Source organism: Chenopodium album, chromosome 8 (genome assembly GCF_948465745.1).
Source record: "Chenopodium album chromosome 8, dcCheAlbu1.1, whole genome shotgun sequence".
NCBI classification, from domain to species: domain Eukaryota; kingdom Viridiplantae; phylum Streptophyta; class Magnoliopsida; order Caryophyllales; family Amaranthaceae; genus Chenopodium; species Chenopodium album.
In genome coordinates, this window is record NC_137841.1 from 307,806 (window position 1) to 323,190 (window position 15,385).

Here is a 15,385-nt window from a genome sequence, read left to right on the forward strand (position 1 = left end):
AGAACAAACCACAAGAGCATATAGAATTCAAGACTAGTGCTCACACACTCAACTCTCATTTATGTGGCGAGTAAAAGATGTACTCGATCGCTCTCCAACCAACCCCTTTATGTGAACAATGCCCTCCCAACTCACACTCTCGTGTGTATAAAAAGATGTACGCTCAACCTACTAGTCGACTTGAAATATGTCAAATCATAACTTACATTGCTAAACAACACTTTCACATTCATACAACTCTATGCACAATGGTCGAAAGGTCTTTAAAGCTTGTAATGTAAGGCTAGGGTAAAGGGTAGGAATCATTTGGGAACAAGTGAGAGAAAATCTATGCTTAAGGGAGCAAATCCTAGTAAAACCCATGATCAAAATAAATAATGATCAAAATCTCCTACACAACTCAACCCCAGCAATAATCCACCAAATACAACTCCAATCAATATAAATAATCCCAACTCTTACAATTTCACTCATAAGAATATAATAATGAAGAACGGGAGTGAATAAACAAACTTTATTTTCCAAACTTGAGTTTTTCATTGAAGCTCAATTTTTTTTCTTTCCTTCAACCTCCAACTAGAACATTTGAACATTGAACAATTTTTTTCCTTTTGAAGTTCACTTATTTTTTTTCTTTTCTTTTTCTTGAACTTCTTTTTTTTCATAACATCATACTTTATTTTTTTCAAGCACACCACAAACTCCCTCACCTCACTCACTAATAGCTCCCCCAAACCAAGCTTGGGACTAGTAACCAATGGAGCAAATCGGCTTGTAATATGGCTAATAGAAACAAAATGTCAAGGCAACAACATGGGTAGCAAGAAGGAAACAAATGTATCTACAATCATCTGAAGGCTACCTAAAAGAATGAACGCCTTCGTCTTCCACAATGTGCATAATAATGAGTCATATAAACATTACTTATAGTTGCAAATCAATACTCAAATTCATTGACATACCAGAAACTATCACACATTCCTAACCAAATCAACTAGTCAAGCACTATATTCACAAGTAGTTGGACAAAATTGACTCATGTTAAGGTTTCAAGGCAATCAAACATCAAATCATGATCAACTAATCCACAATATTTATCATCATATACCAAGAATTAAAATAAATTTTCTCAAGTATGGGGCACAGGGAAGCATGATTTATAATTCATTGGAACGTATTTTTGGATTTTTTTTTTATTTTTCAATTTTTTTTGTATTTTTAATATATAAGAAAGTAATAAAACTAACCTAGAAAGCAATAAATTTAAACTAAGAAAACACACCAAAAACAAAAGAAAAGAGAAAAAGAAAGATATCAAATCCAAAATCTCCCCCAAGCCAGAATCAAACAATGTCCTCATTGGCTCGGGAACTAGCCCAGCATAGCTAGTCCTCATCATCCTCATCCATGGAGCCGAAACCTCCACCTCCACGGCTACCTGCACCAGAAGAGCTACCAGCCTACCACCAAAATAATCAGCATGAAAACTCCCCCCCCGCCGGTCCCCCGAAAGAAATGTCCTGGCCGTACCCATGGAAGGCATAATAGTCAGTATAAATTCATGGGCAGTGGGATCCCTATCGTATCCCTAGGGTGGAGGCTGAAACCAGTCAGGGTAAATAGCATCGTCGGAAATGTTGCCCTGACGAGCATAATCATCGTACATAGGGTAGAGAGCTCTACCCTGGTTCCTCTCAAGGTACCCTAACATATGGTCAATAGAGCCTACCATCCTCCTAAGGTTAGTGTGAGAATGCTCGATACGGCCTAAAGCCTGACCTATACTCTGAAGGTCCCAAACTAGGTCAGATTCAACATGGGGGACGGAGTGAGACATGCGAGGTGGAGAAAATGCTACCTCGGTCTTAGGCTGGGGTAGTGGAACTGGTGGTGCACCTGGTGGTTCTTGCCCCCTAGCGTTGGCAACTAAAAGGTCATACGTGTAGGACGCTTGCCCGGGGGAAAAATGGTCAAGTCAGGACTAGGTAGGGAGAAGATGGGCAATGGCTGCTCGATTCCAGTCCTAATACACCAGTGGGGTGTCTGCTCACCATCCGATCGTACCCAACCCAACTCTTCTAGGTACCTAGTGGTCATGTAGGCATCTGATCCACAGTTGGTCATCTGGTGGGGTCTAGTCTCTACAAAACCGGCCTTCTTAATAGCTATTCTAGTGATAAGGCCACCAAGATGGATAGGAGTACTAGCGGCGTTACTAGCCGTGACATGCCTAGCTAAGTGATGGATGATATACCTAGCTATGTTAAGTTTCCCAAACCATACACATAGTGTCCTATAACAGCTAGTTCGTTGGTTTGGGCGTTATGAGGCTCGTTCCTACCAAGAAAATACAATCCTGCAAATCTTTGCCAGATTTTTGGGATAGGGTGATGGGTAGGTTTTGTACTAGCATGTTGGGGTTCAGGGGTAGGTAAATCAGTCAGAGCATGATAAATGTCACCCATTTGGTAATCAACATGCCATTGGAATGGTAATTAAGAATTCAATTCAAATAATTTACAAAATTAAACATATGTTAAACTAATATTTCTATTGTTCAACCTAAAAATTAAGTTCGGTCCGTTTCGACTATTTACAACTTTCAAAGAAGACAAGAATTCACATGTTAATTCACGGTATGTAGGATAATGCATGTCAACGAATTTTCTCATGCCTATGTCATTTAAAAATTGTTTAACAAAATCATACAAACCATAAGTTTCTAAAGTAGGGCGGTGTAACCACCGTGAAGGAATTACCTCGGGCCCGGCTAGGTGTTCTAGCCGTTCCTTTTGCTCCTGGCTAGCTATACGGATTGTTGGCCAGTAGGGGAGTTGTAAATCCGGGTCGTACTCATCCCTCGAACTAGAACTCCTACCGAAAATTGATCGAGCCCTCTTTGAAGCCATAGTACAAAATGGGTATGAAAAATAATTTGAATGGAATTTGAAAATTTTCATATAAGATTGTAGAGGATGAAGAGAGGATTAAGAATATGTAAAAATATTTGGATTTGGTGAGAAATGAAGAGAAAATCTTAGAGAGAAGGTAGGGGTTTTAAGGTTTTAGAGAGACATAGTTATGGAGGAAAGAGAATAAGAATGAGAAAAGAAAGAAGAAAAAGAAGAAGAAGAAGAAGAGGGGCGGATGTCTCGCGCCCGGTCGGGCGGCCTGTCGCCCGATCGGGCGATCTGGGTATGATTTAAGTTGCTGCTCTCGCGCCTGGTCGGGCGGCCTTCGCCCGATCGGGTGATCTAATGCCCAAAAATCACTCTTCTCTCGCGCCCGGTTGGGCGATCGAAGATGTCCGTATACGTCAAATTTTGTGCTCGGTCGAGCAATAATTAAGCTTTTTCTAAACTCACTCTCGCGCCCGATCAGGCGAGCTTCGCCCGGTCAGGTCCGAGGCCATAAATTGATTTTTTTTATTTTCTTCTTTACTTCAATTTTTGGCTAACTCTTTTCCTTTAGACCTGTACAAAAACTCATAAAACTCATCAAATGCAATCCTCTCTCCTCTCTCCTCTCATAAGGAAAAGAAAGAAAAACTAATCTAGAAAGCATGAAATACGGGTTGCCTCCCGCAAAGCGCTGGTTTATCTAGGTCCCGCACGACCTTCTTACCAAGTACAATTTCTAGGACCCTTGGCCTAATGCTTGATCGGGTGGTTTCTCACCCGGTCTAGCGATGTTTAGGCTGCGATGCGGCTTCCTGACATAACCTGTGGGACGCCAAGTCGCCTTATCTGGTGGGTCCTCCTTGACTTGGACTGGGGGATCTTCAATGCTCCGCACTAAAAACCCTTTTTCGATCGAATGTTGCTTCAAATTGTCATTACGTTCAACACCTGCAACTCGATCTGGCGGAACACTTACTGTAGGCTCGATTCGCACAACTTGCTCGATCGGTTCCACTTGTTCATCCTCGAAACCAAGACCAACATTGTAGAGTGCTCTTTCTATTGCATCGACTTCCTTCTTCCATTTGTCTATCTCATCTGAAAAGGATGCAACACAAGATACCGCCTCCAAGGGATCTTTTTCAAGAGCTTGGGGCTTGTTAGAATAATTTACAACCACATTAACACTGAAACATTTCTCCTCAGTCATGGAGCTTTTGGGGGCATTATTCAGATTAAAAACCACTTTATCATCCCCTACTGATAGTGTTAGCTTACCACTTCTTACATCAATGACTGCTCTTGCAGTGTTAAGGAATGGTCTACCCAAAATAATCGGGGTTTGCATGTCCTCAGCCATATCAAGAACAAAAAAATCTACAGGTATATAAAATTTACCTACTCTAACGGGAACATCCTCTAAAACACCTAGGGGGTATTTGAAAGAACGGTCGGCCATTTGCAGAGTTATATTGGTAGCTTTTAATTTACCCATATTCAACTTAGAACACACAGATAATGGCATGACGCTAACACTAGCACCCAAATCACATAATGCATTATCAATCAAGAGATTGCCAATATGACAAGGGATAGAAAACTACCCGGATCTTTTAATTTAGGTGGAGACTTATTTTGAAGTACGACACTACACTCTGCAGTGAAAGCTACTGTCTCTACCTCACTAATAGACCTTTTTCTCGTCAAAATTTCCTTCATAAATTTTGCATATGAGGGGATTTGTGTGATCAATTCAGTAAAGGGAACTGTTACCTTCAAATCTTTAACCACCTCCAGGAACTTACCAAACTGCTTATCCAAGTTTGTCTTCAATTGACGATTGGGGAAAGGAAGTTTGATGATTGGCTTTTGAGCATTCTTATTCTTGTCTGGAGTAGCCACCTTCTCTGGAGTTTTACCCTGCAATGTAAAATTAGATATGTTAGTATTATCTTTTAGCCCTGCAGGGCTATCAACTACATTGTTTGGTTTAATGGAATCAAGATTAGCAGTATTTAATAAAATAGGTTCATCAACTCTGGGCATAGAGGGCCCTTCATAGTTTGAACCACTCCTTAGAGTAATTGCAAATGCTTGATCCGTAGGCTTAGTCGGCTGTGCCGGCAGGTCTCCCTGTTGGCGTGCTTGTAGAGTAGCGGAGAGCTGCGCAATTTGATTATCTACAATTTTATTATGCGCTAGAATTTGATCAATTGTCGCATCCCTGCTCTCCATGTTCTTTTGCATATTGACCAACATTGCTCTAATTTCCCCCAAAGAAGGGTCGGAAGATGAGGGGGGTTGTTGTGGTTGATTCTTCTGGCTGGCATTGGGGTGATAATATTTCTGCTGCTGTTGCTGTGGCACCTGTGGTTCTTGTGGTGGTGGATTTTGAACATTAGTGCTCCAGTAGGAAAGGTATGGATGATTCCGATACCCAGGATTGTAAGTGTTGGAGTATGGGTTATTCTGCCTATAAGCTTGGAAGGCATTAACTTGCTCCACGGAACTCCTGCAATCCTGCTCCCAATGACCTACAATACCACAATTTTCACAGAAAGCTTCATTAGAATTATTATTAATTGCAGAAACATTAGCTACATTAGCAGTGCTCAGATTATCTAATTTTTGGCAAATAGAGGTCAGTTGAGCTTGCAAAAAGGATACAGAGTCGACACTATGTTTCCCCTTGTTAGCAAATCCTCTGGGATTCCCATATTGGGAATTGTGTATCGCCATATCTTCAATAACCTGACCTGCATCATCAACATTAAGATTCATAAATCTCCCACTAGCTGTAGAGTCTAGAATTATTCTAGAAGAATTTCCAATGTCGTTATAAAAGGCTTGGATTAACTGCCATTGCGCTAAATTATGGTGAGGGCATTCTCTTTGTAAGTCCTTGAACCTCTCCCAAGCCTCATATAAAGACTCATCGGCTTCTTGGGCAAAGTTCTGAATCGCACTCCGTAGTACTGCTGTTCTCTCTGCAGGATAATACTTGTTATAAAAATTCAAAACAAGAGTTTCCCAGTCAATTATACCAAGTGTAGTTCTATTTAAGCCATTAAACCATAATTTAGCTTTTCCAGTTAAAGAGAAGGGAAAGAGAATCTCCCTGATCTGGTCTTGAGTGACCCCGGCTTGTCTGATGGTGTTGCAATATTGACAATAGTCGGCAATGTGAAGATTCGGGTCTTCACCCTTTGCTCCACTGAATTGCTTCCTCTCTATCATCATTATAAATTGAGGTTTAATTTCAAATTGAACCCCATCAAGAGCCGGAGTAGGGATGAGATGTGGAAAATCCGTAAGCTTTGGTTGTGAATAATCACTAAGCTTCTTTGGAGCCGCCATCTCTGATTCTGTGTCTGATGATGTCTCTGAATTGCTAGAATAAGTTGGAGGATCGCGGTGATTATTGTTATTATCACCAGAATCCGCCAGGATTTGCTTGTAGAAGTTTTTCTGTCTATGGAAGGAACGTTCGATCTTAGGATCGAATGGGATGTAACTTGATCTGGAACACCTGGGCATAAACAAAAACTAGAAGGAAATATGAGATTTGTCTCAGAGAACTAACGCTCTCTGAGACAAAAGAGAAATAATCTAGACTACAAAAACAATCAGAAATAAAAATAAAACCGTTTCCCCGGCAACGGTGCCAAATTTTGACAGGGTAAAGTCGTATCCCCTAATCAAAAATAATTACCTAAATCATTAACTAAGGTAGATAGGGAAGTAGGGTCGATCTCTACAGGGAAACTAGTCTTTTTACTCCTAATTTATTATTATAATCTAAACTATTTAAGTAACCAATATTTATAGTTGAATAAGAAACAAAACTAAAAAGAGTAGGAATAGGGAGAAAATAATATATAAAAGGATCTAGGGCATAAGTTCACCAATAAATAATACTCCAGAGTAAAACAGGGTAATCAATCATTGGCATGGCATAAATAACATGATTAACTGGCTCTCGCAATTTATTAATCAACATAGATCTAACAGGCTCTCGCAATTTACTAGATCTAAGTTCTTATTGAAAATAGCCTTTAATATCAAATTAACATCTGCTCGATTCATCAATTTAATATTGCTATACTTTTACAAGCCGCAATTGTAAAACATTAAAACAATCCAATAAGAAATTATCATGCAATACCAATAATCAATAATAGTCAATCATCAATGCATCAATTAACCAGATCGTAAAGGGCTCTCGCTACTTATTACAATCACACAATTAATTTATCGGTATTAAATCTCATCTCTCGAATCTTGACTTAACCATTTATAAATTAACTTGCCTGTTGAAACTAGACCTAAACATTAATTCTCATCTCTCGATTCTTGAATCAATATTGTCAAACTCATGCATAAAAGATAGGCCTAATCTAGTCACAGAGCATTAAATCAATCAATAGGAAATTAATCTAGCATTGATAATCAACAACAATAAATTACCCCTTCATATTATTTATTAAATCCCCATAAACCCTAGAAATTAAACTACTCACACATATTAAAAACTAAACTAATCAAAGTAATAAAATAAATCATGATGAAAGGAATAAAATAAATATGATTAAAGGAAGAGAAATCGTTACCAAAATAATCTGGAATTAATGAAAGAATTAAGAACAAAGGTTTAGAGAGAGATTAAGAGAGAGAAAACTAAGTAGAGAGAGAAATTCTAAGGAAGAAGATGATAAGTGAATTAATCGTCCTAAAAACGTACTGAAAAACTAACTAAAACAACTCCTAATTAGAAACTAATTGCTCGTCGAAAGTGCCTTTCCAGAAATACGCGCCCGATTGGGCTAAAGGCCGCCCGATCGGGCGCGCCTTTTTGCTAGCACACTCTTCTCAGCAGCACCGCCCGATTGTGCTAAGCCTCGCACGATCGGGCGCGCCTTGGGCCACACATCCTTGGCTTGCTGCGCATCTTGCCCGATCGAGCTAAGCTTGCCCGATCGGACCCTTGTGGCTCCTCGAGGCTTTGGACTTCCGATTGGGCTCGACTCCTCGGCCCAATCTGAATCTCCTCTTCGGGTCTTGAATACTCGGTCCAAACCTCGGTATTCCGAATACCGAGCCCTTAATCACCGGCTCGATGGCTCTAGCCGGCCTTGGGCTTCAACGACGGTCATGCTCCTCTAATGCTCGTAGTTGCTTCATAAAAATCCCGGGAAAATGCTCCAAAGGTGCAATTCCCTGCATAACTCAACCAAAACTACGAAAACACTAGAAAACACATATTAGTAATAGAAGTGGCTCTAAAGAGCCAAAAACACTACTAATTATGACCAAGGGACGGGGGTAAAATACTATATAAAATGGACATATCAGCCACGACGTGGCTTCCTGACATACCCTGTGGGACGCCAATTCACTTTATCTGGTGGATCCTCGACTTGTATTGGGGGTTCTTCAATGCTACGCACTAAAGATCCCTCTTCGATCGAGGGTTGCTTCGAATTGTCGCTGCATTTAGCGCTTGCAACTCGATCTGGCGGAACACTTATTGTAGGCTCAATTTCCACAACTTGCTTGTTCAATTCCACCTTCTCATCCTCGAAGCCAAGACCGACAGTGTAGAGTGCTCTTTCTATTGCATCAACTTCCTTTTGCCATTTGTCTATCTCATCTGAAAGGGATGCAACACAAGATACCGCCTCCAAGTGATCTTTTACAAGAGCTGGGGGTTTGTTAGAATAACTTTGAACCACATTAACACTTGACATGGTAAAGTCGTATCCCCTAATCAAAAGTAATTCCTAAATCCTCTAACTAAAGTAGATAGGTAAGTAGGGTCGAATCAACAGAGAAACGGATCTTTCTATTCCTAATTAACTAATATAATCTAGATTATGAAGTAACCAATATTTATAATTGAATGATAAACTAAACTACGGAGATCAAGAATAAGGAGAAAATAATATAAAAGGATCTAGGGCATAGGTTCACCAATAAATAATACTCCAGGGTAAAACATAATAATCAATCATTGACATTGCATAAATAACATGATTAACAGGCTCTCGCAATTTATTAATCAACATAGATCTAACAGGCTCTCGCAATTTACTAGATCTAAGTTCCTATTGAAAATAGCCTTTAATATCAAATTAACATCTGCTCGATTCGTCAATTCAATATTGCTATACTTTCACAAGCCATAATTGTAGAGCGTTAAAACAATTCAATAAGAAATTATCATGCAATATCAAAAATCAATAATAGTCAATCATCAATGCATCAATTAACCAGATCGTAAAGGGCTTTCGCTACGTATTACAATCACAGAATTAATCTTCCGGTATTAAATCTCATCTCTCGAATCTTGACTTAACCATTTATAAATTAATCTGCCTATTGAAACTAGACCTAAACATCAATTCTCATATGTCGAAGCTCGAATCAATATTGTCAAACTCATGCATAAAAGATCAGGCCTAATCTAGTCACAAAGCATTAAATCAATCAATAGGAAATTACTCTAGCATTGATAATTAACAACAATAAATTTCCCCTTCATATTATTTAAGGATCCCCATAAACCCTAGAAATAGAACTACTCACACATGGTAAAAACTAAACTAATCAAAGCAATAAAGTAAGACATGATTAAAGGAATAAAATAAACAACTAAGATTAAGATAAGAGAAATCGTTACCAAAATAAAGCTGGAATTAAGAGTAGAATTAAGAACAAAGGTTTAAGAGAAATTATAATTTAAAACTGAATTTTACCTTCTTTATAGGAAAAACCAAGTGAGAAGGCCATATTAAATAATAATTTAAAGTTTGAAAAATGAATCTTATCTCCCCTTCAGGACATGGCAGAGGTGCATTTGGGTTGATTTCTTCTTTAACACAAACTCGATAATGACCACTTGGGACGGGCTTGAAATGATGCTTGACAACTTCTCCTTCCATCCCAACATACACTTCTCCAATAGCAACTATATCGACCCCTTTTTCACTCTTAATTGCCAAGGAACAAAGACTATCAACTCCCTAAATATGGATTATGGTATTAATAAACTTTTTGTGGATTGATAAGATGTAGTAGTCTATAATTTAACACCATCAGAAGAATCTAGGATATATGTAATTACATCAAACATATAAGTATTATGAAATAATGTTACCTTTGGAAATGGTTGGCCAGTAATGTCTTGTTCATTATTGAGTACATGCGTTTCCAAATTCTCATTTTCTAGCACATATTCCTCCTCCGGCCACGCAACATGGTATGGCTCGGGTTGAACCTCACATGCTTGAAAATTCTGCTCTTGGAAGTTGAAACCTCGAACCCCTTGGTCACCTTTGGAGCCAAAGACATCTAAATGATCATCTAACTCTTCACCACCAGAACCACCCTCCTTTTAGACACTTGCTAACTGATGGGTAACTTTGTTTTGCTCTGAGGCAAGTTGGAAGCTAAGACCTTGAAGCCAACTGTCACGACCCAAGCCAAGGCCATCTAAACCTTGGCCACCAGATCCACCAGCTTGGATACCCGCTAACTGATAGGAAACTTGGTTTCCATTTGAATCACCAAGTTCTTTCAATTGCTCCGCGTTAACCTGACCACTTGACATTAAGTAAGACAACAAAAAATTTTGTGTGTTAACCACATTTTCTAATTTTGATTTTAGACACTTGAGATCTGATTGCAATTGACTTTGTGGTAATGGTTTTTTGTAGCCAAAGTACATCTTATTAGTAACACCCGACCCAACGCCCCTAACACAACCACCATGATCAGGATTCTTTAATGCTCTCGCTAGGATATCATTCCGACCAGTGGCCTCAATTTCTCCTTGGATTTGTTGAGCCTCCAATTCTTTCTGACATCAATAATAAACAACCTAATTAAGGTAGTGTACTCTATTATAGCCAAATAATTTATTTGATTCAAAAGTAGAAACAAACTCACAATTGTTTGAGCTATTTCAAAATCAGCAGGATTGTCAAAGGTCATTGCACCATCTTTTTGTCTGGAATGAGCTCTTATCCAAACCAAATGTCGAGGCATGTCTCTAACTTGCACTCCTTGTTTCTGAAGTTCAGCAGCCTAGCAATACAGATAACACAATGCCATTTAACAACTAAAAGTCATCCCTTAATTGATTATTTACTGTTATTCCTAAAAAAGTTCAACAAAAAGTCTGACATAATCATTTCAGTTCAGCAGCCTGACAATACATATTACACAACGCCATTTAACAACTAAAAGTCATCCCTTAATTGATTATTTACTGTTATTCCTTAAAAAAAATCAACAAAAAATCTGACATAATCATTTCTAAACTTACAATCTCTTGTTCAAAATACAAGTACCCTTTTCGACCTCCTCGATATCTTGAACTATTCATTTTCGCCCTCTCTCGATTCTTGTCACTTAGTTCCTTTCAATATAATAATGTACAAACAATTAATTCCCAGTTTTCAAAGGTTTTTTCATAACTATGATTAGTTATGGGCTATAATTCAAAGATTACCTTAAACGCATCATTAGTATATGTTTCAATGAACTTGGTCCAATCAGCTTGTGTTATAAATGGATATATCGAAGGTGGCTTCTTTATAATCACATTTGGATTTACTCCCTTGGTGTCGTACATCCAATCCTTTCTTAATCTGGCCTTGAAAGCTCTCCACCGGATTGAAGCTCTCCCTAATACATAATTTCTACGTTCTTCCGGCACTATAAATCCTCTCTGCACAATTCATTGACATGCATTAATATGTAATAGGTTTAAAACCATGTAACTCATAAGACAAGAATAATAACAAATGAGTAAAACAGAACATACATACTACACCAGCAATTTTTATACAAAGATACAATTCATGATCACCTCCATTGAGTGTCAATTAAAAAAAAAAAAAAAAAAAACATGTAATACTATATTACTATGGGGTTACTTGTATATGTCTAATTTAGAGATATTCATGAATCATGATCTGGTTATCACTATAATCACCAAAAAAATTAACTGTATACGATGAATCAACTTATTAATTTTATTTGTGTATGCAGAGTTGATGCTCCTTGGCTTTATATCTCTTCTTCTAACATCAACTTCAAGAACTATATCCAGCAATTTCAGGAGATTGATGAGTGTCCTTCATCAAAATAAATGTCCTGAGGCATGTGTTTTCTTATGTTTATTTTTATTTTAAAAGTTAATAGAGTAGTTACTTCACTAGAGCATCTTTCATAAATGATGCTCCTTATGTCTTTTGAGTCATTGACTTAACTGTTTCCAGTTTGAATAATTGGGTTTTGAAATTTATCTGCTTATTTTGCGTATAGGGTAAACAACCATTTGTATCATATGAAGGCATCGAGCAGTTGCACCGATTTATCTTTATCATGGCAGTGACACATGTATCTTATAGCTGTTTAACAATGCTGCTTGCAATTGTGAAGGTTGGAGTCATTGTGGCTTGCTTACAGTTCATCTTAGTTTGGAACTAAACAGAGTATATGCACCTAATAGACATTATGATTATCAATGTCATTCGTTTTAGTTTGACCTTTCAAAATAAGATATAAAGCCAAGGAGCATCAACTCTCCATACACAGATACTTTCAGTGATTTATCCAAAGCATTGTGATAATTAAATAGCAACCACAAATAAGCAAATGTATGTCTCCACTAACTATTATACAAAATTTTGTATCAAACCAGGTGGCAGCTTACTGCTGCAAAGCTGGACTTTTTACACTAAGACGTTATGCTGGCTGCCAAAAAAAACTTTAGAGCAGACTACTTCTGTCGGTCAGATAAGAACAGGAGAAGGACACACTTAGCATCACAATTGGCCAAACCACTGTGATAAACTCTTAGGCAAGGGAAATTCCCTTTGTTTTGACAGGACACACTTATCATCACAACTGGCCTAACCACTGTGATAAAATCGGGTCAAGAGCAGCCTATACGGGTCTACAAGAGAAGGACAATCGGGCACCAAGACCAACAACAAGGATGGCAGCAGCAGGGGAAGTCTCAAGGCAAGGCAATTCCAATTAAGTAGAAGACAAATACAATTAAGAAGAAGAGAAGGAAAGTCAGCAGTTAGTTTTATTATGTTTTAGTATGGTTTTTCCTAATTAAGCTAAGTACTCACATGTAGCAGCAAGTGGGTCAAGAGCAGCCTATACGGGTCTACAAGAGAAGGACAATCGGGCACCAAGACTAACTTTACCAAAGATTTCTCGATATCATCCAAATCAAGCAAATAATTTGAGCTATAATACCCTTGGCATTTTACAGTCTTGAGAGCCCTTGTTGTTATACTAACTCTTTATAAAATCAGCATATGAATGCTTAGCCTCATCAGAACTGCAGTCTCGCTTAGTAGTATAGCTAATTTATTTCAAGAACTGTATGACCATCGAAAACAAAACAAAGACATCCTCCAGCAAAAAAAAATGACCAAACCAATATTTAGATTTCAAACCAAAAAATTAAATAGCTTACCGTAATGAATTTAAAGAGGTCATCAATAACTTCTTTCGGAACATCCTCCCAGTCGCGATAATTGATATTCACTCTTTCACGAACAACTACACCAATGTATGATGAAAAAATATCTCTATTTTCCCCAATTGGCACTTTATTGTGATTCCATTCCAACGGGATTTTGACACCACTCAGAATTGCTTTTCCAACTACTGCAGCTACTGTACGACCCCTTCGATTCTCACACTCAGCAGATTCTTCACCCTCGCCAGTTTCAGAGGCCTCATTAGCACTTGCTTGCTTTCTCTTTTTTGACATCAACCTGCAAACATACAAATATATTAGAAATCATCTCTAAGAAGTGTCATTAAAATCAAATAAAATAAAGCATTTGTCTAAAAACTCTATATCAAGAACAGATTATAAATTTCAATACAAGAACCATAAGAATCAAATTTTTTTAGTAGCATAATAACCTGTATGACGCCGCTTTTTAGGTCGATTATTAGCATTACTATTTTCATTGTCATGCCAAATCCCTTCTTCATGATCACTACGTATATATTTTGTTGTATCATCAAGACTATCATCCACATTTTGTACCTTACTAGGGGTAGACCTCTCCTCATAAGAAATATTGTCATCATTGTCATCAATGACATATCGAGGTTTCGATGTGACAACAACTGATTTTCTTTTATCACATGGGTCAGTAACATAAAACACTTGTTTAGCTTGACTAGCCAAAATGTATGAATCTTCTGTATGACCTATCTTATTGAGATTCATAGTAGTATGCCCTAAAACATCGCATACAACATTGTTATTATTGTCAGCCCATTTGCAACCAAAAATAGGTATCGAAAAACCCATATAATGCAACTCACATATCTCTTCAATTACCCCATAGTATTGCATTTTGCTATAAACAGGTCGATTATCTTTAGAACTAGACAAATGAATCGCTTCCGCTTCAACACATACCCCGCTGATTTGCATAGTGCTTTTATCATCTTGCTCACTAGTATAAAAAGTGTAGCCATTAATGGCATAACCAGAGAAAAATGAGGCAGAGAAATCAGGACCATTAGCTAAACTTCTAAGTCGGTCAGAACCAATTTGTGGGGAATTTTTTATCTCTTTCATTACTTGATCCTTGAGCCAAAGATGAAATGTTTTACTTTGTTCAATAGCTAAAGCTTTGGAGCTAGCCTTTCGATTATTGATGAGTCTATTTTATATATATTTTTATTCCCCGTCCCACGGTCATATTTGTGCTTATTTGAGCTCTACGGAGCTATTTTTATTACTAATATATGTTTTCTAGTGTTTTTGTAGAGTTGGTATATTTTTGTAGGAATTTGCAGAATTATGATAATTCCCGAGCTTATTGAGCCACTACAAAGACAATGGAGTCGGATCGTATTTTATGACCAAATATTTTAAGCCCAAGGCCTAGTTAGATTAATTTAATCCGGTGATTAAGGGCTCGATATATAAAGAGGTCCAAAATTTTCCACACAAATTACGGACCAAACAAGAGAAGAAATGGGCAACAAAAGAAGCCACAAAGCCCAACTCACAACACTAGTTGACCGGGCCCGATCAGACGAGCTAGCCCAGTTGGCCGGACATCTTCAGCATCAAGCTATTCACTTAGTGGGCCTACAAATTATTGGGCTTGCTTACTCGGTTTTCACTAAACAGAGGAGTAGTAGCTTTAGTTTGTTAGGCAGTGATTAATAAATTGTTAGATTAGGATTTCTAAGATATTCTAGTTTTCTTGTCAGACTTTTAGTAGGAATCCTAGGATTTATTTTTGGTTAGTTATATTTTAGTTAGGATTAGTTTTTCCTAAGCTTATAATTAAGATAAGATTCTCAAATCTTTATAAAAGGATGGAGTACGAGGCTAACAGGGAGTAGTTTTTACTTGTTAGTTTTCTTTTTCTTTAGTTTAGTTTTAGTTTTAGTTTTCTTTTCATATTAAGATTTTATTATTT

General features: G+C 37.7%; 1 protein-coding gene and 1 non-coding gene across 2 annotated transcripts; one reads left to right on the plus strand and one right to left on the minus strand.

Moving 5' to 3' along the window:
• The first annotated feature begins 5,769 nt into the window (after positions 1 to 5,769).
• Positions 5,770 to 5,876, plus strand: LOC145556928 (small nucleolar RNA R71). The gene has a single exon (XR_014092020.1). It is a non-coding gene; the product is annotated as a small nucleolar RNA R71 (small nucleolar RNA).
• A 5,180-nt stretch (positions 5,877 to 11,056) lies between these two features.
• Positions 11,057 to 14,529, minus strand: LOC145642521 (uncharacterized). The gene is made up of 4 exons (XM_081693727.1): positions 13,916 to 14,529; positions 13,402 to 13,705; positions 11,413 to 11,631; positions 11,057 to 11,319 (listed from the first exon to the last, which is right to left on the minus strand). The coding sequence occupies exons 1-4, from the start codon at positions 14,527 to 14,529 to the stop codon at positions 11,173 to 11,175; spliced, it is 1,284 nt and encodes a 427-aa protein (XP_081549853.1). The 3' UTR covers positions 11,057 to 11,172.
• Between the last annotated feature and the right edge of the window lie 856 nt (positions 14,530 to 15,385).